Here is a 25,505-nt window from a genome sequence, read left to right as displayed (position 1 = left end):
AGGTTGTGTGTCAGCTAATTGTCAGCTAGGTTGCGTCAGCTACTCGTCAGCTAGGTTGCGTCAGCTACTCGTCAGCTAGGTTGCGTCAGCTACTCGTCAGCTAGGTTGCATCAGCTAATCGTCAGCTAGGTTGCATCAGCTAATCGTCAGCTAGGTTGCATCAGCTAATCGTCAGCTAGGATGTGCGTCAGCTACTCGTCAGCTAGGTTGTGTGTCAGCTACTCGTCAGCTAGGTTGTGTGTCAGCTACTCGTCAGCTAGGATGTGTGTCAGCTAATCGTCAGCTAGGATGTGTGTCAGCTACTCGTCAGCTAGGTTGCGTCAGCTAATCGTCAGCTAGGTTGTGTGTCAGCTACTCGTCAGCTAGGATGTGTGTCAGCTACTCGTCAGCTAGGATGTGTGTCAGCTACTCGTCAGCTAGGTTGCGTCAGCTAATCGTCAGCTAGGTTGCGTCAGCTACTCGTCAGCTATTCGTCAGCTAGATTGCGTCAGCTAATCGTCAGCTAGGTTGTGTGTCAGCTGCTCGTCAGCTAGTTTGTGTGTCAGCTGCTCGTCACCTAGGTTGTGCGTCAGCTGCTCGTCAGCTACGTTGTGTGTCAGCTAATCGTCAGCTAGGTTGTGTGTCAGCTGCTCGTCAGCTAGGTTGTGTTTCAGCTGCTCGTCAGCTACGTTGTGTGTCAGCTAATTGTCAGCTAGGTTGCGTCAGCTACTCGTCAGCAACTCGTCAGCTAGGTTGCGTCAGCTAATCGTCAGCTAGGTTGCATCAGCTAATCGTCAGCTAGGATGTGCGTCAGCTACTCGTCAGCTAGGTTGCATCAGCTAATCGTCAGCTAGGTTGTGTGTCAGCTACTCGTCAGCTAGGTTGTGTGTCAGCTACTCGTCAGCTAGGATGTGTGTCAGCTAATCGTCAGCTAGAATGTGTGTCAGCTACTCGTCAGCTAGGTTGCGTCAGCTAATCGTCAGCTAGGTTGTGTGTCAGCTACTCGTCAGCTTGGATGTGTGTCAGCTACTTGTCAGCTAGGATGTGTGTCAGCTACTCGTCAGCTAGGTTGCGTCAGCTACTCGTCAGCTATTCGTCAGCTAGATTGCGTCAGCTAATCGTCAGCTAGGTTGTGCGTCAGCTGCTCGTCACCTAGGTTGTGCGTCAGCTGCTCGTCACCTAGGTTGTGTGTCAGCTGCTCGTCAGCTAGTTTGTGTGTCAGCTGCTCGTCAGCTAATTTGTGTATCAGCTGCTCGTCAGCTAGGTTGTGTGTCAGCTGCTCGTCAGCTACGTTGTGTGTCAGCTAATTGTCAGCTAGGTTGCGTCAGCTACTCGTCAGCTAGGTTGCGTCAGCTACTCGTCAGCTAGGTTGCGTCAGCTAATCGTCAGCTAGGTTGCATCAGCTAATCGTCAGCTAGGATGTGCGTCAGCTACTCGTCAGCTAGGTTGCATCAGCTACTCGTCAGCTAGGTTGTGTGTCAGCTACTCGTCAGCTAGGTTGTGTGTCAGCTACTCGTCAGCTAGGATGTGTGTCAGCTACTCGTCAGCTAGGATGTGTGTCAGCTACTCGTCAGCTAGGTTGCGTCAGCTAATCGTCAGCTAGGTTGCGTCAGCTACTCGTCAGCTATTTGTCAGCTAGATTGCGTCAGCTAATCGTCAGCTAGGTTGTGCGTCAGCTGCTCGTCACCTAGGTTGTGCGTCAGCTGCTCGTCACCTAGGTTGTGTGTCAGCTGCTCGTCAGCTAGTTTGTGTGTCAGCTGCTCGTCAGCTAGTTTGTGTGTCAGCTGCTCGTCAGCTAGGTTGTGTGTCAGCTGCTCGTCAGCTAGGTTGTGTGTCAGCTGCTCGTCAGCTAGGTTGTGTGTCAGCTGCACGTCAGCTAGGTTGTGTGTCAGCTAGGATGTGTGTCAGCTGCTCGTCAGCTAGGTTGTGTGTCAGCTAGGATGTGTGTCAGCTGCTCGTCAGCTAGGATGTGTGTCAGCTACTCGTCAGCTAGGTTGTGTGTCAGCTGCTCGTCAGCTAGGTTGTGTGTCAGCTGCTCGTCAGCTAGGATGTGTGTCAGCTACTCGTCAGCTAGGATGTGTGTCAGCTACTCGTCAGCTAGGATGTGTGTCAGCTACTCGTCAGCTAGGTTGTGTGTCAGCTACTCGTCAGCTAGGATGTGTGTCAGCTACTCGTCAGCTAGGATGTGTGTCAGCTACTCGTCAGCTAGGATGTGTGTCAGCTGCTCGTCAGCTAGGATGTGTGTCAGCTACTCGTCAGCTAGGTTGCGTCAGCTAATCGTCAGCTAGGTTGCGTCAGCTACTCGTCAGCTATTCGTCAGCTAGATTGCGTCAGCTAATCGTCAGCTAGGTTGTGCGTCAGCTGCTCGTCAACTAGGTTGTGTGTCAGCTGCTCGTCAGCTAGGTTGTCAGCTAATCGTCAGCTAGGTTGTCAGCTACTCGTCAGCTAGTTGGCGTCAGCTACTCGTCAGCTAGGTTGTGTGTCAGCTGCTCGTCAGCTAGGTTGTGTGTCAGCTGCTCGTCAGCTAGGTTGTGTGTCAGCTGCTCGTCAGCTAGGTTGTGTGTCAGCTGCTCGTCAGCTAGTTGGCGTCAGCTACTCGTCAGCTAGTTGGCGTCAGCTACTCGTCAGCTAGGTTGTGTGTCAGCTGCTCGTCAGCTAGGTTGTGCGTCAGCCAATCGTCAGCTAGGTTGTGCGTCAGCCGTAGGTTGTGCGTCAGCCGCTCGTCAGCTAGGTTGTGTGTCAGCCGCTCGTCAGCTAGGTTGTGCGTCAGCCAATCGTCAGCTAGGTTGTGCGTCAGCCAATCGTCAGCTAGGTTGTGTGTCAGCTACTAGTCAGCTAGGTTGCGTCAGCTGCTCGTCAGACAATCGTCAGCTAGGTTGCGTCAGCTACTCATCAGCTAATCGTCAGCTAGGTTGCGTCAGCTGCTCGTCAGCTAGGTTGTGTGTCAGCTGCTCGTCAGCTAGGTTGTGTGTCAGCTGCTCGTCAGCTAGGTTGTGTGTCAGCTAGGTTGCGTCAGCTACTCGTCAGCTAGGTTGCGTCAGCTACTCGTCAGCTAGGTTGCGTCAGATAATTGTCAGCTAGGTTGCGTCAGCTAATCGTCAGCTAGGTTGTGTGTCAGCTACTTGTCAGCTAGTTTGTGTGTCAGCTACTCGTCAGCTAGGTTGTGTGTCAGCTAATCGTCAGCTAGGTTGCGTCAGCTACTCGTCAGCTACTCGTCAGCTAATTGTCAGCTAGGTTGCGTCAGCTGCTAGTCAGACAGGTTGTGTGTCAGCTGCTCGTCAGCAAGTTTGTGTGTCAGCCGCTCGTCAGCTAGGTTGTGTGTCAGCTGTTGTGCGTCAGCCAATCGTCAGCTAGGTTGTGCGTCAGCCAATCGTCAGCTAGGTTGTGTGTCAGCTACTCGTCAGCTAGGTTGCGTCAGCTACTCGTCAGATAATCGTCAGCTAGGTTGTGCGTCAGCCAATCGTCAGCTAGGTTGTGTGTCAGCTACTCGTCAGCTAGGTTGCGTCAGCTACTCGTCAGATAATCGTCAGCTAGGTTGTGCGTCAGCCAATCGTCAGCTAGGTTGTGTGTCAGCTACTCGTCAGCTAGGTTGCGTCAGCTACTCGTCAGATAATCGTCAGCTAGGTTGCGTCAGCTACTCATCAGTTAATCGTCTGCTAGGTTGCGTCAGCTGCTCGTCAGCTAGGTTGTGTGTCAGCTGCTCGTCAGCTAGGTTGTGTGTCAGCTGCTCATCAGCTAGGTTGTGTGTCAGCTAGGTTGCGTCAGCTACTCGTCAGCTAGGTTGCATCAGCTACTCGTCAGCTAGGTTGCGTGAGCTAATTGTCAGCTAGGTTGCGTCAGCTAATCGTCAGCTAGGTTGTGTGTCAGCTAGGTTGTGTGTCAGCTACTTGTCAGCTAGGTTTTGTGTCAGCTACTCGTCAGCTAGCTTGTGTGTCAGCTAATTGTCAGCTAGGTTGCGTCAGCTGCTAGTCAGACAGGTTGTGTGTCAGCTGCTCGTCAGCAAGGTTGTGTGTCAGCCGCTCGTCAGCTAGGTTGTGCGTCAGCCAATCGTCAGCTAGGTTGTGCGTCAGCCAATCGTCAGCCTGGTTGTGTGTCAGCTACTCGTCAGCTAGGTTGCGTCAGCTACTCGTCAGATAATCGTCAGCTAGGTTGTGCGTCAGCCAATCGTCAGCTAGGTTGTGTGTCAGCTACTCGTCAGCTAGGTTGCGTCAGCTACTCGTCAGATAATCGTCAGCTAGGTTGTGCGTCAGCCAATCGTCAGCTAGGTTGTGTGTCAGCTGCTCGTCAGCTAGGTTGTGTGTCAGCTGCTCGTCAGCTAGGTTGTGTGTCAGCTGCTCGTCAGCTAGGTTGTGTGTCAGCTACTCGTCAGCTAGGTTGCGTCAGCTAATTGTCAGCTAGGTTGCGTCAGCTAATCGTCAGCTAGATTGTGTGTCAGCTAGGTTGTGTGTCAGCTACTTGTCAGCTAGGTTGTGTGTCAGCTACTCGTCAGCTAGGTTGTGTGTCAGCTAATCGTCAGCTAGGTTGCGTCAGCTAATCGTCAGCTAGGTTGTGTGTCAGCTACTTGTCAGCTAGGTTGTGTGTCAGCTACTCGTCAGCTAGGTTGTGTGTCAGCTAATCGTCTGCTAGGTTGCGTCAGCTGCTAGTCAGACAGGTTGTGTGTCAGCTGCTCGTCAGCAAGGTTGTGTGTCAGCCGCTCGTCAGCTAGGTTGTGCGTCAGCCAATCGACAGCTAGGTTGTGCGTCAGCCAATCGTCAGCTAGGTTGTGTGTCAGCTACTCGTCAGCTAGGTTGCGTCAGCTACTCGTCAGATAATCGTCAGCTAGGTTGTGCGTCAGCCAATCGTCAGCTAGGTTGTGTGTCAGCTACTCGTCAGCTAGGTTGCGTCAGCTACTCATCAGTTAATCGTCAGCTAGGTTGTGTGTCAGCTGCTCGTCAGCTAGGTTGTGTGTCAGCTAATTGTCAGCTAGGTTGCGTCAGCTACTCGTCAGCTAGTTTGCGTCAGCTAATCGTCAGCTAGGATGTGTGTCAGCTACTCGTCAGCTAGGTTGTGTGTCAGCTACTCTTCAGCTAGGTTGTGTGTCAGCTAGTCGTCAGCTAGGTTGCGTCAGCTGCTCGTCAGCTAGGTTGCGTCAGCTGTTCGTCAGCTAGGTTGCGTCAGCTGCTCTTCAGCTAGGTTGTGTGTCAGCTGCTCGTCAGCTAGGTTGTATGTCAGCTACTCGTCAGCTAGGTTGCGTCGGCTACTCGTAAGCTAGGTTGCGTCGACTAATCATCAGATAGGTTGTGTGTCAGCTACTAGTCAGCTAGGTTGCGTCAGCTGCTCGTCAGATAATCGTCAGCTAGGTTCCGTCAGCTACTCATCAGCTAATCATCAGCTAGGTTGCGTCAGCTGCTCGTCAGCTAGGTTGTGCTTCAGCCGCTCGTCAGCTAGGTTGCGTCAGCCGCTCGTCAGCTAGGTTGTGTGTCAGCTGCTCGTCAGCTAGGTTGTGTGTCAGCTAGGTTGTGTGTCAGCTGCTCGTCAGCTAGGTTGTGTGTCAGCCGCTCGTCAGCTAGGTTGTGCGTCAGCCGCTCGTCAGCTAGGTTGTGTTTCAGCTGCTCGTCAGCTAGGTTGTATATCAGCTGCTCGTCAGCTAGGTTGCGGCAGCTAATCGTCAGCTAGGTTGTCAGCTAATCGTCAGCTAGGTTGTCAGCTACTCGTCAGCTAGTTGGCGTCAGCTACTCGTCAGCTAGGTTGTGTGTCAGCTGCTCGTCAGCTAGGTTGTGTGTCAGCTGCTCGTCAGCTAGGTTGCGTCAGCTGCTCGTCAGCTAGGTTGCGTCAGCTGCTCGTCAGCTAGGTTGCGTCAGCTGCTCGTCAGCTAGGTTGCGTCAGCTGCTCGTCAGCTAGGTTGCGTCAGCTGCTCGTCAGCTAGGTTGCGTCAGCTGCTCGTCAGCTAGGTTGTGTGTCAGCTGCTCGTCAGCTAGGTTGTGTGTCAGTTAATCGTCTGCTAGGTTGCGTCAGTTAATCGTCTGCTAGGTTGCGTCAGCTGCTCGTCAGCTAGGATGTGTGTCAGCTGCTCGTCAGCTAGGTTGTGTGTCAGCTGCTCGTCAGCTAGGTTGTGTGTCAGCTGCTCCTCAGCTAGGTTGCGTCAGCTGCTCGTCAGCTAGGTTGCGTCAGCTGCTCGTCAGCTAGGTTGCGTCAGCTGCTCGTCAGCTAGGTTGCGTCAGCTGCTCGTCAGCTAGGTTGCGTCAGCTGCTCGTCAGCTAGGTTGCGTCAGCTGCTCGTCAGCTAGGTTGCGTCAGCTGCTCGTCAGCTAGGTTGCGTCAGCTGCTCGTCAGCTAGGTTGCGTCAGCTGCTCGTCAGCTAGGTTGCGTCAGCTGCTCGTCAGCTAGGTTGTGTGTCAGCTGCTCGTCAGCTAGGTGGTGTGTCAGCTGCTCGTCAGCTAGGTTGTGTGTCAGCTGCTCATCAGCTAGGTTGTGTGTCAGCTAATTGTCAGCTAGGTTGCGTCAGCTACTCGTCAGCTAGGATGTGTGTCAGCTACTCGTCAGCTAGGTTTTGTGTCAGCTACTCGTCAGCTAGGTTGTGTGTCAGCTACTCGTCAGCTAGGATGTGTGTCAGCTACACGTCAACTAGGTTGCGTCAGCTGCTCGTCAGCTAGGTTGTGTGTCAGCTAATCGTCAGCTAGGTTGTCAGCTACTCGTCAGCTAGGTTGCGTCAGCTGCTCGTCAGCTAGGTTGTGTGTCAGCTGCTCGTCAGCTAGGTGGTGTGTCAGCTGCTCGTCAGCTAGGTTGTGTGTCAGCTGCTCGTCAGCTACGTTGTGTGTCAGCTAATTGTCAGCTAGGTTGCGTCAGCTACTCGTCAGCTAGGATGTGTGTCAGCTACTCGTCAGCTAGGTTGCGTCAGCTAATCGTCAGCTACGTTGTGTGTCAGCTGCTCGTCAGCTACGTTGTGTGTCAGCTGCTCGTCAGCTAGGTTGTGTGTCAGCTGCTCGTCAGCTAGGTTGTGTGTCAGCTGCTCGTCAGCTAGGTTATGTCAGCTGCTCGTCAGCTAGGTTGTCAGCTAATCGTCAGCTAGGTTGCGTGTCAGCTACTCGTCAGCTAGGTTGCGTCAGCGACTCGTCATCTAGTTTTTGGCGATGTTGTGTCAGCTACTAGTTAGCGTCAGCTAGGTTGTGTCATCTAGGTTGTTACAGCTACTTGTCAATTAGGTTGCGTCAGCTACTTGTCAGCTGGGTTGCGTCAGCTGGGTTGTGTCAGCTGGGTTGTGTCAGCTGGGTTGTGTCAGCTGCTCGTCAGCTAGGTTGTGTGTCAGCTGCTCGTCAGCTGGGTTGTGTCAGCTGCTCGTCAGCTGGGTTGTGTCAGCTGGGTTGTGTCAGCTGCTCGTCAGCTGGGTTGTGTCAGCTGGGTTGTGTCAGCTGCTCGTCAGCTGGGTTGTGTCAGCTGGGTTGTGTCAGCTGCTCGTCAGCTAGGTTGTGTCAGCTGCTCGTCAGCTGGGTTGTGTCAGCTGGGTTGTGTGTCAGCTGCTCGTCAGCTGGGTTGTGTCAGCTAGGTTGTGTGTCAGCTGCTCGTCAGCTGGGTTGTGTCAGCTGCTCGTCAGCTGGGTTGTGTCAGCTGCTCGTCAGCTGGGTTGTGTGTCAGCTGCTCGTCAGCTGGGTTGTGTGTCAGCTGCTCGTCAGCTGGGTTGTGTGTCAGCTGCTCGTCAGCTGGGTTGTGTGTCAGCTGCTCGTCAGCTGGGTTGTGTGTCAGCTGCTCGTCAGCTGTGTTGTGTCAGCTGGGTTGTGTCAGCTGTGTTGTGTCAGCTGGGTTGTGTCAGCTGTGTTGTGTCAGCTGGGTTGTGTCAGCTGGGTTGTGTCAGCTGGGTTGTGTCAGCTACTTGTCAGCTGGGTTGTGTGTCAGCTGGGTTGTGTCAGCTACTTGTCAGCTGGGTTGTGTGTCAGCTGGGTTGTGTGTCAGCTGGGTTGTGTGTCAGCTGGGTTGTGTGTCAGCTGGGTTGTGTCAGCTGCTCGTCAGCTGGGTTGTGTGTCAGCTGGGTTGTGTCAGCTGGGTTGTGTGTCAGCTGGGTTGTGTCAGCTGGGTTGTGTCAGCTGGGTTGTGTCAGCTACTTGTCAGCTGGGTTGTGTCAGCTACTTGTCAGCTGGGTTGTGTCAGCTGCTCGTCAGCTGGGTTGTGTGTCAGCTGCTCGTCAGCTAGGTTGTGTGTCAGCTGCTCGTCAGCTGGGTTGTGTCAGCTGCTCGTCAGATGGGTTGTGTCAGCTGGGTTGTGTCAGCTAGGTTGTGTCAGCTGCTCGTCAGCTGGGTTGTGTCAGCTGCTCGTCAGCTAGGTTGTGTCAGCTGGGTTGTGTGTCAGCTGCTCGTCAGCTGGGTTGTGTCAGCTGGGTTGTGTCAGCTGGGTTGTGTCAGCTGGGTTGTGTCAGCTGGGTTGTGTCAGCTGGGTTGTGTCAGCTACTTGTCAGCTGGGTTGTGTGTCAGCTGGGTTGTGTCAGCTGGGTTGTGTCAGCTGGGTTGTGTCAGCTACTTGTCAGCTGGGTTGTGTCAGCGACTTGTCAGCTGGGTTGTGTCAGCTGGGTTGTGTCAGCTGCTCGTCAGCTGGGTTGTGTCAGCTGCTCGTCAGCTGGGTTGTGTCAGCTGCTCGTCAGCTGGGTTGTGTCAGCTGCTCGTCAGCTGCTCGTCAGCTAGGTTGTGTGCCAGCTGCTCGTCAGCTATGTTGTGTCAGCTGGTCGTCAGCTGGGTTGTGTCAGCTGCTCGTCAGCTGGGTTGTGTCAGCTAATCGTCAGCTAGGTTGTGTCAGCTAGATTGTATTTACACTACTATTCATCTAGGTTGCATCAGCTACTTTTCAGTTAGGTTGTCATTTAGGTATTCAGCTAGATTGTCTATTCACTACCAGTCAGCTAGGTTGTGTCAGTTAGGTTGCGTTAGCTACTCGTCAGCTAGGTTTCGTCAGCTAGGTTGCATCAGATAGGTTGCGTCAGCTACTCGTCAGCTAGGTTGCGGCAGCTACTTGTCAGCTAGGTTGCACCAGCTACTTGTCAGCTAGGTTTCTCCAGCTACTTTTCAGCTAGGTTGTCATCTAGGTATTCAGCTAGATTGTGTATACACTACCAGTCAGCTAGGTTCTGTCAGCTAGGTTGTGTCAGCTAGGTTGTGTCAGCTAGGTTGCGTCACCTAGGTTGTCAGCTATTCGTCAGCTAGATTGCGTCAGCTACTCGTCAGCTAGGTTGCGTCAGCTAGGTTGTTTCAGCTAGGTTGCGCCAGCTACTTGTCAGCTAGGTTGCGCCAGCTACTTGTCAGCTAGGTTGCGTCAGCTGCTAGTCAGCTAGGTTGCCAGCTGTTACTCAGTGTCAGATACTCGTTAGCTAGTGTGTGTCAGCTACTCATCAGCTACATTGTCAGATGCTAGTCAGCTTTGTTGTCAGCTAGATTGTGTATACACTAGTCATCAAGGTTGCGTCAGCTAGGTTGCATCACTTACTTGTCAGCGAGTTTGCGTCAGATACTCATCAGCTAGGTTGAGGCAGCTACTCGTCAGCTACTCGTCAGCGAGTTTGTGTCAGCTACTATTCACCGACAGCTACTAATAAACTAGTTAGTGTCAGCTAGGTTGTCATCTAGGTTGTGTCAGCTAATTGTCAGCTACTCGTCAGCTGGGGCGCGTCAGCTACTCGTCAGGTGGGTTGCGTCAGCTAGGTTGCGTCAGCTACTCGTCAGCTAGGTTGCGTCAGCTACTCGTCAGCTAGGTTGCGTCAGCTACTCGTCATCTAGGTTGTGTCATCTAGGTTGTCAGCTACTCGTCACGTAGGTTGTCAGCTGGGTTGCGTCAGCTACTCGTCAGGTGGGTTGCGTCAGCTTCTCGTCAGCTAGGTTGCGTCAGCTACTCGTCAGCTAGGTTGTGTCAGCTGGGTTGTGTCAGCTGCTCGTCAGCTGGGTTGCGTCAGCTGGGTTGTGTGTCAGCTGCTCGTCAGCTGGGTTGTGTCAGCTGCTCGTCAGCTGGGTTGTGTCACCTGCTCGTCAGCTGGGTTGTGTCAGCTGCTCGTCAGCTCGGTTGTGTCAGCTGCTCGTCAGATGGGTTGTGTCAGCTGCTCGTCAGATGGGTTGTGTCAGCTGCTCGTCAGCTGGGTTGTGTCAGCTGCTCGTCAGCTGGGTTGTGTCAGCTGGGTTGTGTCAGCTGCTCGTCAGCTGGGTTGCGTCAGCTGGGTTGTGTGTCAGCTGCTCGTCAGCTGGGTTGTGTCAGCTGCTCGTCAGCTGGGTTGTGTCAGCTGCTCGTCAGCTGGGTTGTGTCAGCTGGGTTGTGTCAGTTACTCGTCAGCTGGGTTGCGTCAGCTGCTCGTCAGCTGGGTTGTGTGTCAGCTGCTCGTCAGCTGGGTTGTGTCAGCTGCTCTTCAGCTGGGTTGTGTCAGCTGCTCGTCAGCTGGGTTGTGTCAGCTGCTCGTCAGCTAGGTTGTGTCAGCTGCTCGTCAGCTGGGTTGTGTCAGCTGGGTTGTGTCAGCTGGGTTGTGTCAGCTGCTCGTCAGCTGGGTTGTGTCAGCTGCTCGTCAGCTGGGTTGTGTGTCAGCTGCTCGTCAGCTGGGTTGTGTCAGCTGCTCGTCAGCTAGGTTGTGTCAGCTGGGTTGTGTCAGCTGGGTTGTGTGTCAGCTGCTCGTCAGCTGGGTTGTGTCAGCTGGGTTGTGTCAGCTGGGTTGTGTGTCAGCTGCTCGTCAGCTGGGTTGTGTCAGCTGCTCGTCAGCTGGGTTGTGTCAGCTAATTGTCAGCTAGGTTGGGTCAGCTACTTGTCAGCTAGGTTGCATCAGCTACTCGTCAGCTAGGTTGCGTCAGCTACTTGTCAGCTAGGTTGCGTCAGCTAGGTTGCATCAGCTACTCGTCAGCTAGGTTGGGTCAGCTACTTGTCAGCTAGGTTGCGTCATCTACTTGTCAGCTAGGTTGCGTCAGCTAGGTTGCATCAGCTACTCGTCAGTTAGGTTGCGTCAGCTACTTGTCAGCTAGGTTGCATCAGCTACTCGTCAGCTAGGTTGGGTCAGCTACTTGTCAGCTAGGTTGTCAGCTACTCGGAAAGCTAGGTTGCGTCAGCTACTCGTAAGCTAGGTTGTGTGTCAGCTGCTCGTCAGCTAGGTTGCGTCAGCTGCTCGTCAGCTAGGTTGCGTCAGCTGCTCGTCAGCTAGGTTGTGTGTCAGCTGCTCGTCAGCTAGGTTGTGTGTCAGCTGCTCGTCAGCTAGGTTGTGTGTCAGCTGCTCGTCAGCTAGGTTGTGTGTCAGCTGCTCGTCAGCTACGTTGTGTGTCAGCTGCTCGTCAGCTAGGTTGCGTCACCTGCTCGTCAGCTAGGTTGCGTCAGCTGCTCGTCAGCTAGGTTGCGTCAGCTGCTCGTCAGCTAGGTTGCGTCAGCTGCTCGTCAGCTAGGTTGCGTGTCAGCTGCTCGTCAGCTAGGTTGTGTGTCAGCTGCTCGTCAGCTAGGTTGCGTCAGCTGCTCGTCAGCTAGGTTGCGTCAGCTGCTCGTCAGCTAGGTTGCGTCAGCTGCTCGTCAGCTAGGTTGTGTGTCAGCTGCTCGTCAGCTAGGTTGTGTGTCAGCTGCTCGTCAGCTAGGTTGTGTGTCAGCTAATTGTCAGCTAGGTTGTGTGTCAGCTACTCGTCAGCTAAGATGTGTGTCAGCTACTCGTCAGCTAGGTTGTCAGCTACTCGTCAGCTAGGTTGTCAGCTACTCGTCAGCTAGGTTGTCAGCTAATCGTCAGCTAAGATGTGTGTCAGCTACTCGTCAGCTAGGTTGTCAGCTACTCGTCAGCTAGGTTGTCAGCTAGGTTGTCAGCTACTCGTCAGCTAGGTTGTCAGCTACTCGTCAGCTAGGTTGTCAGCTAATCGTCAGCTAGGTTGTCAGCTACTCGTCAGCTAGGTTGCGTCAGCTAATCGTCAGCTAGGTTGTGTGTCAGCTGCTCGTCAGCTAGGTTGTGTGTCAGCTGCTCGTCAGCTAGGTTGTGTGTCAGCTGCTCGTCAGCTAGGTTGTGTGTCAGCTGCTCGTCAGCTAGGTTATGTGTCAGCTGCTCGTCAGCTAGGTTGTGTGTCAGCTGCTCGTCAGCTAGGTTATGTGTCAGCTGCTCGTCAGCTAGGTTATGTCAGCTGCTCGTCAGCTAGGTTATGTGTCAGCTGCTCGTCAGCTAGGTTATGTCAGCTGCTCGTCATCTAGTTTTTGGCGAGGTTGTGTCAGCTACTAGTTAGCGTCAGCTAGGTCGTGTCATCTAGGTTCTTTCAGCTACTTGTCAATTAGGTTGCGTCAGCTACTTGTCAGCTGGGTTGTGTCAGCTGGGTTGTGTCAGCTGCTCGTCAGCTAGGTTGTGTGTCAGCTGCTCGTCAGCTGGGTTGTGTCAGCTGGGTTGTGTCAGCTGCTCGTCAGCTGGGTTGCGTCAGCTGGGTTGTGTGTCAGCTGCTCGTCAGCTGGGTTGTGTCAGCTGCTCGTCAGCTGGGTTGTGTCAGCTGCTCGTCAGCTGGGTTGTGTCAGCTGGGTTGTGTCAGTTACTCGTCAGCTAGGTTGCGTCAGCTGGGTTGTGTGTCAGCTGCTCGTCAGCTAGGTTGTGTGTCAGCTGCTCGTCAGCTGGGTTGTGTCAGCTGGGTTGTGTCAGCTGCTCGTCAGCTGGGTTGCGTCAGCTGGGTTGTGTGTCAGCTGCTCGTCAGCTGGGTTGTGTCAGCTGCTCGTCAGCTGGGTTGTGTCAGCTGCTCGTCAGCTGGGTTGTGTCAGCTGCTCGTCGGATGTGTTGTGTCAGCTGCTCGTCAGCTGGGTTGTGTCAGCTGCTCGTCAGCTGGGTTGTGTCAGCTGGGTTGTGTCAGCTGCTCGTCAGCTGGGTTGCGTCAGCTGGGTTGTGTGTCAGCTGCTCGTCAGCTGGGTATTGTCAGCTGCTCGTCAGCTGGGTTGTGTCAGCTGCTCGTCAGCTGGGTTGTGTCAGCTGGGTTGTGTCAGTTACTCGTCAGCTGGGTTGCGTCAGCTGGGTTGTGTGTCAGCTGCTCGTCAGCTGGGTTGTGTCAGCTGCTCTTCAGCTGGGTTGTGTCAGCTGCTCGTCAGCTGGGTTGTGTCAGCTGCTCGTCAGCTGGGTTGTGTCATCTGGGTTGTGTGTCAGCTGCTCGTCAGCTGGGTTGTGTCAGCTGCTCTTCAGCTGGGTTGTGTCAGCTGCTCGTCAGCTGGGTTGTGTCAGCTGCTCGTCAGCTAGGTTGTGTCAGCTGCTCGTCAGCTGGGTTGTGTCAGCTGGGTTGTGTCAGCTGGGTTGTGTCAGCTGGGTTGTGTCAGCTGGGTTGTGTCAGCTGCTCGTCAGCTGGGTTGTGTCAGCTGCTCGTCAGCTGGGTTGTGTCAGCTGGGTTGTGTGTCAGCTGCTCATCAGCTGGGTTGTGTCAGCTGCTCGTCAGCTGGGTTGTGTCAGCTGGGTTGTGTCAGCTGGGTTGTGTGTCAGCTGCTCGTCAGCTGGGTTGTGTCAGCTGGGTTGTGTCAGCTGGGTTGTGTGTCAGCTGCTCGTCAGCTGGGTTGTGTCACCTAATCGTCAGCTAGGTTGTGTCAGCTAGATTGTATTTACACTACTATTCATCTAGGTTGCATCAGCTACTTGTCAGCTAGGTTTCTCCAGCTACTTTTCAGCTAGGTTGTCATCTGGGTATTCAGCTATATTGTCTATTCACTACCAGTCAGCTAGGTTGTGTCAGCTAGGTTGCGTTAGCTACTCGTCAGCTAGGTTTCGTCGGCTAGGTTGCATCAGATAGGTTGCGTCAGCTACTTGTCAGCTAGGTTGCGTCAGCTACTTGTCAGCTAGGTTGCACCAGCTAATTGTCAGCTAGGTTTCTCCAGCTACTTTTCAGCTAGGTTGTCATCTAGGTATTCAGCTAGATTGTGTATACACTATCAGTCAGCTAGGTTGTGTCAGCTAGGTTGTGTCAGCTAGGTTGCGTCACCTAGGTTGTCAGCTATTCGTCAGCTAGATTGCGTCAGCTACTCGTCAGCTAGGTTGCGTCAGCTACTCGTCAGCTAGGTTGCGTCAGCTAGGTTGTTTCAGCTAGGTTGCGCCAGCTACTTGTCAGCTAGGTTGCGCCAGCTACTTGTCAGCTAGGTTGCGTCATCTGCTAGTCAGCTAGGTTGCCAGCTGTTACTCAGTGTCAGATACTCGTTAGCTAGTGTGTGTCAGCTACTCATCAGCTACATTGTCAGATGCTAGTCAGCTTTGTTGTCAGCTAGATTGTGTATACACTAGTCATCAAGGTTGCGTCAGCTAGGTTGCATCACTTACTTGTCAGCGAGTTTGCATCAGATACTCATCAGCTAGGTTGAGTCAGCTACTCGTCAGCTACTCGTCAGCGAGTTTGTGTCAGCTACTTGTCACCGTCAGCAACTAGTAAGCTAGTTAGTGTCAGCTAGGTTGTCATCTAGGTTGTGTCAGCTAATTGTCAGCTACTCGTCAGCTGGGTCGCGTCAGCTACTCGTCAGGTGGGTTGCGTCAGCTACAATACAGCTAGGTTGCGTCAGCTACTCGTCAGCTAGGTTGCGTCAGCTACTCGTCAGCTAGGTTGCGTCAGCTACTCGTCATCTAGGTTGTTTCAGCTAGGTTGTGTCAGCTACTCGTCAGCTAGGTTGTGTCAGCTAGGTTGCGTCAGCTAGGTTGCGTCAGCTACTCGTCAGCTAGGTTGCGTCAGCTACTCGTCAGCTAGGTTGCGTCAGCTACTCGTCAGCTAGGTTGCGTCAGCTACTTGTCATCTAGGTTGTGTCATCTAGGTTGTGTCATCTAGGTTGTCAGCTAGGTTGTCAGCTACTCATCAGGTAGGTTGTCAGCTGGGTTGCGTCAGCTACTCGTCAGGTGGGTTGCATCAGCTTCTCGTCAGCTAGGTTGCGTCAGCTACTAGTCACCGTCAGCTACTAGTAAGCTAGTTAGTGTCAGCTAGGTTGTCATCTAGGTTGTGTCAGCTAATTGTCAGCTACTCGTCAGCTGGGTCGCGTCAGCTACTCGTCAGGTGGGTTGCGTCAGCTAGGTTGCGTCAGCTACTCGTCAGCTAGGTTGCGTCAGCTACTCGTCAGCTAGGTTGCGTCAGCTACTCGTCAGCTAGGTTGCGTCAGCTACTCGTCAGCTGGGTTGCGTCAGCTACTCGTCAGGTGGGTTGCGTCAGCTACTCGTCAGGTGGGTTGCGTCAGCTACTCGTCAGCTAGGTTGCGTCATCTACTCGTCAGCTAGGTTGCGTCAGCTACTCGTCAGCTGGGTCGCGCCAGCTACTCGTCAGGTGGGTTGCGTCATCTAGGTTTCGTCAGCTAGGTTGCATCAGCTAGGTTGCGTCAGCTACTCGTCAGCTAGGTTGGGACAGCTACTTGTCAGCTAGGTTGCATCAGCTACTTTTAAGCTAGGTTTCGTCAGCTAGGTTGCGTCAGCTAGGTTGCGTCAGCTACTCGTCAGCTAGGTTGGGTCAGCTACTTGTCAGCTAGGTTGCGTCATCTACTCGTCAGTTAGGTTGCGTCAGCTACTTTTAAGCTAGGTTTCGTCAGCTAGGTTGCGTCAGCTAGGTTGCGTCAGCTACTCGTCAGCTAGGTTGGGTCAGCTACTTGTCAGCTAGGTTGCGTCATCTACTCGTCAGTTAGGTTGCGTCAGCTACTTTTAAGCTAGGTTGTCATCTAGCTATTCAGCTAGATTGTGTATTCACTACCAGTCAGCTAGGTTGTCAGCTACTCGCAAAGCTAGGTTGCGTCAGCTACTCGTAAGCTAGGTTGCGTCAGCTACTTGTAAGCTAGGTTGCGTCAGCTACTCGTAAGCTAGGTTGCATCAGCTGCTCGTCAGCTAGGTTGTGTGTCAGCTGCTCGTCAGCTAGGTTGTGTGTCAGCTGCTCGTCAGCTAGGTTGTGTGTCAGCTGCTCGTCAGCTACGTTGTGTGTCAGCTGCTCGTCAGCTAGGTTGTGTGTCAGCTGCTCTTCAGCTAGGTTGTGTGTCAGCTGCTCGTCAGATAGGTTGCGTCAGCTGCTCGTCAGCTAGGTTGCGTCAGCTGCTCGTCAGCTAGGTTGCGTCAGCTACTCGTCAGCTACTTGTCGGCTAGTTTGTGTCAGCTACTCGTCAGCGTCGGATACTCGTCAGCTAGGTTGTCAGCTACTCGTCAGCTAGGTTGTCGGCTACTCGTCAGCTAGGTTGTGTCGGCTACTCGTCAGCTAGGTTTCGTCGGCTACTCGTCAGCTAGGTTGCGTCAGCTACTTTTAAGCTAGGTTGTCATCTAGCTATTCAGCTAGATTGTGTATACTACCAGTCATCTAGGTTGCGTCGGCTACTCGTCAGCTAGGTTTCGTCAGCTAGGTTTCGTCAGCTAGGTTGCATCAGCTAGGTTGCGTCAGCTACTCGTCAGCTAGGTTGGGTCAGCTACTTGTCAGCTAGGTTGCGTCATCTACCAGTCAGCTAGGTTGTCAGCTACTCGCAAAGCTAGGTTGCGTCAGCTACTCGTAAGCTAGGTTGCGTCAGCTACCCGTCAGCTAGGTTGCGTCAGCTACTCGTCAGCTAGGTTGCGTCAGCTACTCGTAAGCTAGGTCGCGTCAGCTACTCGTCAGCTAGGTTGCTTCAGCTACTCGTCAGCTAGGTTGCGTCAGCTACTCGTCAGCTAGGTTGCGTCAGCTACTCGTCAGCTAGGTTGCGTCAGCTACTCGTCAGCTAGGTTGCGTCAACTACTCGTCAGCTAGGTTGCTTCAGCTACTCGTCAGCTATGTTGCGTCAGCTACTCGTCAGCTACTTTTCAGCTACTCGTCAGCTAGGTTGCGTCAGCTACTCGTCAGCTACTTTTCAGCTACTAGTCAGCGTCGGATCCTCGTCAGCTACGTTGTCGGCTACTAGTCAGCTAGGTTGTCGGCTACTCGTCAGCTAGGTTGTGTCGGCTACTCGTCAGCTAGGTTGTGTCGGCTACTCGTCAGCTAGGTTGTGTCGGCTACTCGTCAGCTAGGTTGAGTCGGCTACTCGTCAGCTAGGTTGCGTCAGCTTCTCGTCAGCCACTTTTCAGCTACTTGTCGGCTAGTTTGTGTCAGCTACTAGTCAGCGTCGGATACTCGTCAGCTACTCGTCAGCTAGGTTGTGTCTGCTACTCGTCAGCTTGGTTGTGTCGGCTACTCGTCAGCTAGGTTGTGTCGGCTACTCGTCAGCTAGGTTGTGTCGGCTACTCGTCAGCTAGGTTGTGTCGGCTACTCGTCAGCTAGGTTGCGTCAACTACTCGTCAGCTAGGTTGCTTCAGCTACTCGTCAGCTATGTTGCGTCAGCTACTCGTCGGCTAGTTTTCAGCTACTCGTCAGCTAGGTTTTGTCGGCTACTCGTCAGCTAGGTTATGTCGGCTACTCGTCAGCTAGGTTGTGTCGGCTACTCGTCAGCTAGGTTGTGTCGGCTACTCGTCAGCTAGGTTGTGTCGGCTACTCGTCAGCTAGGTTGTGTCGGCTACTCGTCAGCTAGGTTGTGTCGGCTACTCGTCAGCTAGGTTGTGTCGGCTACGCGTCAGCTAGGTTGTGTCGGCTACGCGTCAGCTAGGTTGCGTCGGCTACTCGTCAGCTAGGTTGTGTCGGCTACTCGTCAGCTAGGTTGTGTCGGCTACTCGTCAGCTAGGTTGTGTCGGCTACTCGTCAGCTAGGTTGTGTCGGCTACTCGTCAGCTAGGTTGTGTCGGCTACTCGTCAGCTAGGTTGTGTCGGCTACTCGTCAGCTAGGTTGTGTCGGCTACTCGTCAGCTAGGTTGTGTCGGCTACTCGTCAGCTAGGTTGTGTCGGCTACTCGTCAGCTAGGTTGTGTCGGCTCCTCGTCAGCTAGGATGTGTCGGCTACTCGTCAGCTAGGTTGTGTCGACTAGTTTGTCATCTAGGTTGTTTCAGCTACTCGTCAGGTAGGTTGTGTCAGCTAGATTGTATTTACACTACCAGTCAGCTAGGTTGTGTCGGCTACTCGTCAGCTACGTTGTCAGCTACTCGTCAGCTAGGTTGTGTCGGCTACTCGTCAGCTAGGTTGTGTCGGCTACTCGTCAGCTAGGTTGTGTTGACTAGTTTGTTTCAGCTACTAGTCAGCGTCAGCTAGGTTGTGTCGACTAGTTTGTCAGCTACTAGTCAGTGTCAGCTAGGTTGTGTCATCTAGTTTGTTTCAGCTACTAGTCAGCTAGGTTGCGTCAGCTGCTAGTCAGCGTCAGCTAGGTTGTGTCAGCTGCTAGTCAGCGTCAGCTACTAGTCAGCTAGGTTGCGTCAGCTGCTAGTCAGCGTCAGCTAGGTTGTGTCTTCTACTTGTCAGCGTCAGCTGCTAGTCAGCTAGGTTGTATCAAATATATTATATTTTATTGGTCATGTACACCCTTCTAGCAGATGTTATTGCGAGTGTTTCAAAATGCTTGTGCTTCTAGTTCTGACAGTGCATTAATGTCTAACAAGCAATCTAACAATTCCACTACCACTACCTAATACACACATCTAAGAATGTATACATATCTAATGTGGATGAGCAATGTGTTAGCGACATAGTCAAGATGCAATAGATGGTATAAAATACAGTATATACATCTGGGATGAGTAATGCAAGATATGTAGACATCATTATTAAAGTGGCATTGATAAAGTGACTAGTGATCCATTTGTTAGTGGCCAATGATTTCAAGTCTGTGTGTAGGCAGCCGCCTGTCTGTGTTAGCGATGGCTGTTTAACAGTCTGATGGCCTTGAGATAGAAGAGTAGCCGACGAGATATTTTTCAGTCTCTCGGTTTCAGCTTTGAGGCACCTGTACTGACCTCGCCTTCTGGATGATAGCAGGGTGAACAGGCAGTGGCTCGGGTGGTTGTTGTCCTTGATGATCTTTATGGCCTTCCTGTGACATCGGGTGCTGTAGGTAACCTGGCGGGCAGGTAGTTTGCCCCTGGTGATGCGTTGTGCAGACCTCACTACCCTCTGGAGAGCCCTGAGGTTGTGGGCGGAGCAGTTGCCGTACCAGGCGGTGATACAGCCCGACAGGATGCTCTCGATTGTGCATCTGTAAAAGTTTGAGGGTTTTAGGTGACACGCCAAATTTCTTCAGCCTCCTGAGGTTGAAGAGGCGCTGCTGCGCCTTCTTCACCACAGTGTCTGTGTGGGTGGACCATTTCAGTCTATCGTTGGTGTGTACGCCAAGGATCTTAAAACTTTCCACCTTCTCCACTGCTGTCCAATCGGTGTGGTTAGGAGGGTGCTCCCTCTGCTGTTTCCTGAAGTCCACGATCATCTCCTTTGTTTTGTTGACACCACACTCCGAGTGCCCTCACCTCCTCCCTGTAGGCTGTCTCGTCATTGTTGTGATCAAGCCTACTACTGTTGCGTTATCTGCAAACTTGATGATGATTGAGTTGGAGGCGTGCGTGGCCACGCAATCATTGGTGAACAGTGAGTACAGGAGGGGGCTGAGCACGTACCTTGTGGGGCTCCAGTGTTGAGGATCAGCGAAGTGGAGGTGTTGTTTCCTACCTTCACCACCTGGGGGCGGCCCGTCAAGGTCAGGGTCTACAGAGGGATTTGTCCATTTACCTTGGCTGTAGTCTAATATTTTCTCTACTTTGTTTTTAGCTATTCACGCCGTTCAACATCCCTTTAAGACGTGTTGTGTACAGAATCAAAGATTAAATGGTTTGGATGACTTGCAGTTCATCCTCTGTAATCGTCTTGATCGTCGTTACTGAGAGTGTTGAAATTCAACCTATTTCTCACGCAACCTAAATGCATCATTGAAGATCCCTTGTGTGTGTGTGTGTGTGTGTGTGTGTGTGTGTGTGTGTGTGTGTGTGTGTGTGTGTGTGTGTGTGTGTGTGTGTGTGTAGTCTAGGTCCCAGGGTATAGGGTTTATCCGGCTGCATGTTCCCTGGGCGACGCTGAGCAGAGAGGCGGAGCTACAGAAGATCAAAGTGCCAGTCAAAAAGGTATGCCTGTTACCACAGCAACACACATGCACACCTGATAGCTTTTTGAGTAATCTTGTGATTGAGCTGATGTGACCGTGTTACATGTGTTCTTTGATTGGACAGAGTTATGAGTGTTGTGTTCTCTGATTGGACAGGATTATGGTTGTTGTGTTCTAGGCTTGGGCGATATACCGTATACCGGGGTATTTAGAAATACCGACTACCGTAAGCAGGAGGTTACACCACTGCTTATAACTATAAGTTAACTATCTGTGTCAAATAAATGATATCCAGCTCAGGGCTCCAGCTATGCTTTTGTTTTGCTAACTTGCTAGATGGCGAGATCAAGCTTCTTCCTTACAGACAATCCCCTCCTGGATCAAGAACGCTGTTGCCTAAAATGTTTTGTGATTTCCCCCCCCTAAAAAATATGTGCCTCTTGTTATACCTTGTAATGAACATCTGAATACCGCCCAACCCTATTGTGTTCTCTGATTGGACAGAGTTATGAGTGTTGTTTTTCTCTGATTGGACAGAGTTATGAGTTTTGTTGTTCTCTGATTGGACAGAGTTATGAGTGTTGTGTTCTCTGATTGGACAGAGTTATGAGTGTTGTGTTCTCTGATTGGACAGAGTTATGAGTTGCGGCAGCCTCAGGGCATCGCGGGGAAAATAGCATTGTTGTATCAAACCCTGATCAAACCCTTCCGACCTGATGTACCAGAAACACTAAACACACAGTCCCACCAGAACCGAACAAAGACCCTCTCACACCCCTTCTCCAGAGACAAGCTACACCTGTGAGTACACACCCATACAAACACACATGCATACATACAAACGCTTACACACATATTCACTCATGCTTTCTAACCATGTCTGTCATCCTCTGCAGGTTTGAAATCAAGTCACAGGATATTCTATTTGACTACGCCGTACGCAGCAGAATAGTGAGTCACACACACTTCTCAATTACACTTTCTTACTGAGTATGGTTCCATGCACACAATAATTTGACTATTGTGGTTACAAATAGGGTTAATCACGTGATTATTGTGGATAGTGTAAATGGGGTTAATAGGGTTAATCGTGATTATTGTGGGTAGGATTAGGATTAGTAGGGTTGATCATGTGATTATTTTGGATAGGGTTAGGGTTAATCATGTGAGTAATGTGGATAAGGTGAGGATTAACATGGTTAATCGGGATTATTTTGGTTAGGGTTAATCATGAGAATAAAAAAATAAATAAAAACTTTATTTAACCAGGTAAACTTGATGAGAACAAGTTCTCATTTACAACTTCTACCTGGCTAAGATAAAGCAAAGTGGTGTGACACAGACAACAACACAGAGTTACACATAGAATAAACAAACATACAGTCAATAACACAATAGAAAAGTCTATACACAGTGTGTGCAAATGTAGTAGGATTAGGGAGGTAAAGGCAATAAATAGGCCGTAGTGGTGAAGTAATTACAATTTAGCAAATAAACACTGGAGTGATAGATGTGCAGAAGATGAATGTGCAAGTAGAGATACTGGGGTGCAAAGAGGCAAAAAAAATGTATAAAATAAATAACAATATGGGGATGAGGTAGTTGGATGGGCTATTTACAGATGGGCTATGTACAGGTGCAATGATCTGAAAGCTGCTCTGACAGCTGGTGCTTAAAGTTAGTGAGGGAGATATGAGTCTCCAGCTTCAGTGATTTCTTTGCAATTCGTTCCAGTCATTGGCAGCAGAGAACTGGATGGAAAGGCGGCCAAAGGAGGAGTTGTATTTGGGGTTGACCAGTGAAATATACCTGCTGGAGCGTGTGCTACGGGTGGGTGTTGCTATGGTGACCAGTGAGCTGAGATAAGGCGGGGCTTTACCTAGCAAAGACTTGTAGATGACCTGGAGCCAGTGGGTTTGGCAACGAATATGAAGCGAGGGCCAGCCAACGAGAGTGTACAGGTCGCAGTGGTGGGTAGTATATGGGGCTTTGGTGACAAAACGGATGGCACTGTGATAGACTGCATCCAGTTTGCTGAGTAGAGTGTTGGAGGCTGTTTTGTAAATTACATCGCCAAAGTGAGGGATCGGTAGGATGGTCAGTTTTACGAGGGTATGTTTGGCGGCGTGAGTGAAGGATGCTTTGTTGCGAAATAGGAAGCCTATTCTAGATTACATTTTTGATTGGAATTGCTTAATATGAGTCTGGAAGGAGAGTTTACAGTCTAGCCAGACGTAGGTATTTGTAATTGTCCATTTATTCTTAGTCAGAGCCTTCCAGAGTGGTGATGCTGGCATGCGGGCAGCGATCGGTTGAAGAGCATGCATTTAGTTTTACTTTCATTTAAAAGCATTTTGAGGCCATGGAATGAGAGTTGTATGGCATTGAAGCTCGTCTGGAGGTTAGTTAACAGTGTCCAAAGAAGGGCTAGATGTATACAGAATGGTGTCTTATGTGTAGAGGTGGATCAGAGAATCACCAGCAGGAAGAGCGATATCATTGATGTATACAGAGAAAAGAGTCACCCCGAGAATTAAGCCCTGTGGCACCCCCATAGAGACTGCCAGAGGTCCGTACAAGAGGCTCTCTGATTTGATACACTGAACTCTGTCTGAGAAGTAGTTGGTGAAACAGGCGAGGCAATCATTAGAGAAACCAAGGCTATTGAGTCTGCCGATAAGAATGCAGTGATTGCCAGAGTCGAAGGCCTTGGCCAGGTCGATGAATACGGCTGCACAGTATTGTCTTTTGTCCATGGTGGTTATGATATCGTTTAGGACCTTGAGCGTGACTGAGGTGCAGCCATGACCAGCTCGGAAACAAGATTGCATAGTGGAGAAGGTGTGGTGGGATTTGAAATGGTTGGTGATCTTTAACTTGGCTTTCGAAGACCTCAGAAAGGCAGGGTAGGATGGATATAGATCTGTAACAGTTTGGGTCTAGAGTGTCTCCCCCTTTGAAGAAGGGGATGACTGCAGCAGCTTTCCAATCTTTAGGGATCGCGGACGATACAAAAGAGAGGTTGAACAGACTAGTAATAGGGGTTGCAACAATTAGGGTTAATAGGGTGTGATTATTATGGCTAGGTTATGGGTTAATAGGGTTTATCATGTGATTATTGTGGCCTGGGTAATGATTAATTGTGATTATTGTGGATAAGGTAATGGTTAATCATGTGATTATTGTGGATAGGGTAATGGTTAATCATGTGATTATTATGGATAGGGTAATGGTTAATCATGTGATTATTGTGGCTAGGGTAATGGTTAATCATGTGATTATTGTGGCTAGGGTAATGGTTAATCATGTGATTATTGTGGCTAGGGTAATGGTTAATCATGTGATTATTGTGGCTAGGGTAATGGTTAATCATGTGATTATTGTGGCTAGGGTAATGGTTAATCATGTGATTATTGTGGATAGTCAGATTAATTTAATAGTTCAAATGAAATATTTAGATGCTTGCTAGATTAACATTTTCCCTAATATTCCTGTTTACATGGACACATCTGAAATCAACTTGTTGACACAAAAAAAACGACAATCAAAATAAAAGTTCTACCACAGCGACCATGTTATTTTTGGGAAGCAGTTTGCATTTGAAAACTACTTATAAAACATTCAGTTGTTCCGATTTCATTTAACTCACACAAAAGAGGGAAGCACGTTGATGCTAGCACAAGATCATATGCACGCGGGGATCACATGCACGCGGGGATCACATGCACGCGCGGATCACATGCACGCGGGGATCACATGCACGCGTGGATCATATGCACGCGCGGATCACATGCACGCGGGGATCACATGCACGCGCGGATCACATGCACGCGGGGATCACATGCACTGCGTTCTCTTACTACAGGAGGGAGAAGGCGCCAAACCACTATATCTTGCAGTTTATTTCAATGCCTCTAAGTATTTTATGTATCAAAGAGGATGAGGATAAATGAGGGGGGCTGTTCAGGACTTGGAACCAGTTCACAAACTGAACTAACCAATGAAGTGGCTGTTGTGGTTAAAGAGGTGCTTGATCATCTGTCGAGATGTTTACTGTTTACTGGAAGTGTGCACAAGGACCTTGCAGACTTGAAATAGCTTTTTCGGCCTATTGGGAAAGATCATGTCAAGGCCTTGTGGCAGATGCGTAACGCTTAATAAAGAGCAGTGATACTAGCAAAAACATAAATAAAATATACACAGCTGGAATGCCGCTGTTTACATGTCCTAATATTTTGATAGATTGCTCAGAAAACCAGGTGTTTTAACTGGCGTTTGCTTACTTCAATTTTAACTATTGCATAATCTGCCTCCTGCCATAATCAGTTTAATATGGAATTATCACAGTGCATGGAAACGTGTCATAGCAGCTGCAGTAAAGGAGTCACCACCTTCACTTCCTGTGTTTGTGTTTGTGTGTCCGTGTGTCTAGGTCAAGGAGATATTGACACGCACCGCCTGTACACAGACTTGCCAAGCCACTGGTGAGCACTCTCTTTCTTTGTATCTCCCCCTCGCTGTATTTCTCTCTCTCTCTGTATCTCTCTCTCTCTGTATCTCTCTCTCTCTGTATCTCTCTCTCTCTGTATCTCTCTCTCTCTGTATCTCTCTCTCTCTGTATCTCTCTCTCTCTGTATCTCTCTCTCTCTCTGTATCTCTCTCTCTCTCTCTGTATCTCTCTCTCTCACTGTATCTCTCTCGCTCTCTCTGTATCTATCTCGCTCTCTCTGTATCTCTCTCTCTCTCTCTGTATCTCTCTCGCTCTATCTGTATCTCTCTCGCTCTCTCTGTATCTCTCTCGCTCTCTCTGTATCTCTCTCGCTCTCTCTGCATCTCTCTCGCTTTCTCTCGCTCTCTCTCTCTCTCTCTTGCTGTATCTCTCTCTCTCTCTCTCTTGCTGTATCTCTCTCTCGCTGTATCTCTCTCTCTTGCTGTATCTCTCTCTCGCTGTATCTCTCTCTCTTGCTGTATCTCTCTCTGTATCTCTCTCTCTCTCGCTGTATCTCTCTCGCTCTCTCTCTCTGTATCTCTCTCTCTCTCGCTGTATCTCTCTCTCTCTCGCTGTATCTCTCTCTCTCTCACTGTATCTCTCTCTCTCTCTCTCTCTTGCTGTATCTCTCTCTCTCTCGCTGTATCTCTCTCTCTCTCTCTCTGTATCTCTCTCTCACTGTATCTCTCTCTCACTGTATCTCTCTCTCTCTCGCTGTATCTCTCTCTCCCTCTCTGTCTCTCTCTCTCTCTCTGTCTCTGTATCTCTCTCTCACTCTCGCTGTATCTCTCTCTATCTGTATCTCTCTCTCGCTGTATCTCTCTCTCTCTCGCTATATCTCTCTCTCTCTCTCGCTATATCTCTCTCTCTCTCTCGCTGTATCTCTCTCTCTCTCGCTGTATCTCTCTCACTGTATCTCTCTCTCTCTCTCTCTCTCTCTTGCTGTATCTCTCTCTCTCTTGCTGTATCTCTCTCTCTCTCTCTCTCTCTGTATCTCTCTCTCACTGTATCTCTCTCTCACTGTATCTCTCTCTCTCTCGCTGTATCTCTCTCTCTCTCGCTGTATCTCTCTCTCTCTCTCGCTGTATCTCTCTCTATCTGTATCTCTCTCTCTCTCTCGCTGTATCTCTCTCTCTCTCTCGCTGTATCTCTCTCTCTCTCTCGCTGTATCTCTCTCTCTCTCTCGCTGTATCTCTCTCTCTCTCTCGCTGT

The 25,505-nt window shown here is 50.8% G+C and overlaps 1 protein-coding gene across 1 annotated transcript in view; it reads left to right on the top strand.

Annotated features, from left to right (window-relative positions):
- Nucleotides 1-25,505, top strand: part of LOC129841810 (anoctamin-1-like) — a 224,328-nt gene that overhangs the window by 59,029 nt on the left and 139,794 nt on the right. Inside the window, exons 4-7 of the mRNA XM_055910096.1 lie at nucleotides 19,725-19,823; nucleotides 20,439-20,605; nucleotides 20,701-20,755; nucleotides 24,237-24,288. Coding sequence (XP_055766071.1) covers nucleotides 19,725-19,823; nucleotides 20,439-20,605; nucleotides 20,701-20,755; nucleotides 24,237-24,288 — 373 coding nt within the window. The remainder of the gene's footprint in view (nucleotides 1-19,724; nucleotides 19,824-20,438; nucleotides 20,606-20,700; nucleotides 20,756-24,236; nucleotides 24,289-25,505) is intronic.

Source organism: Salvelinus fontinalis, unplaced genomic scaffold, assembly GCF_029448725.1.
Source record: "Salvelinus fontinalis isolate EN_2023a unplaced genomic scaffold, ASM2944872v1 scaffold_0001, whole genome shotgun sequence".
Classification (NCBI taxonomy): Eukaryota; Metazoa; Chordata; class Actinopteri; order Salmoniformes; family Salmonidae; genus Salvelinus; species Salvelinus fontinalis.
This window is presented reverse-complemented; position numbering and strand designations above follow the sequence as displayed.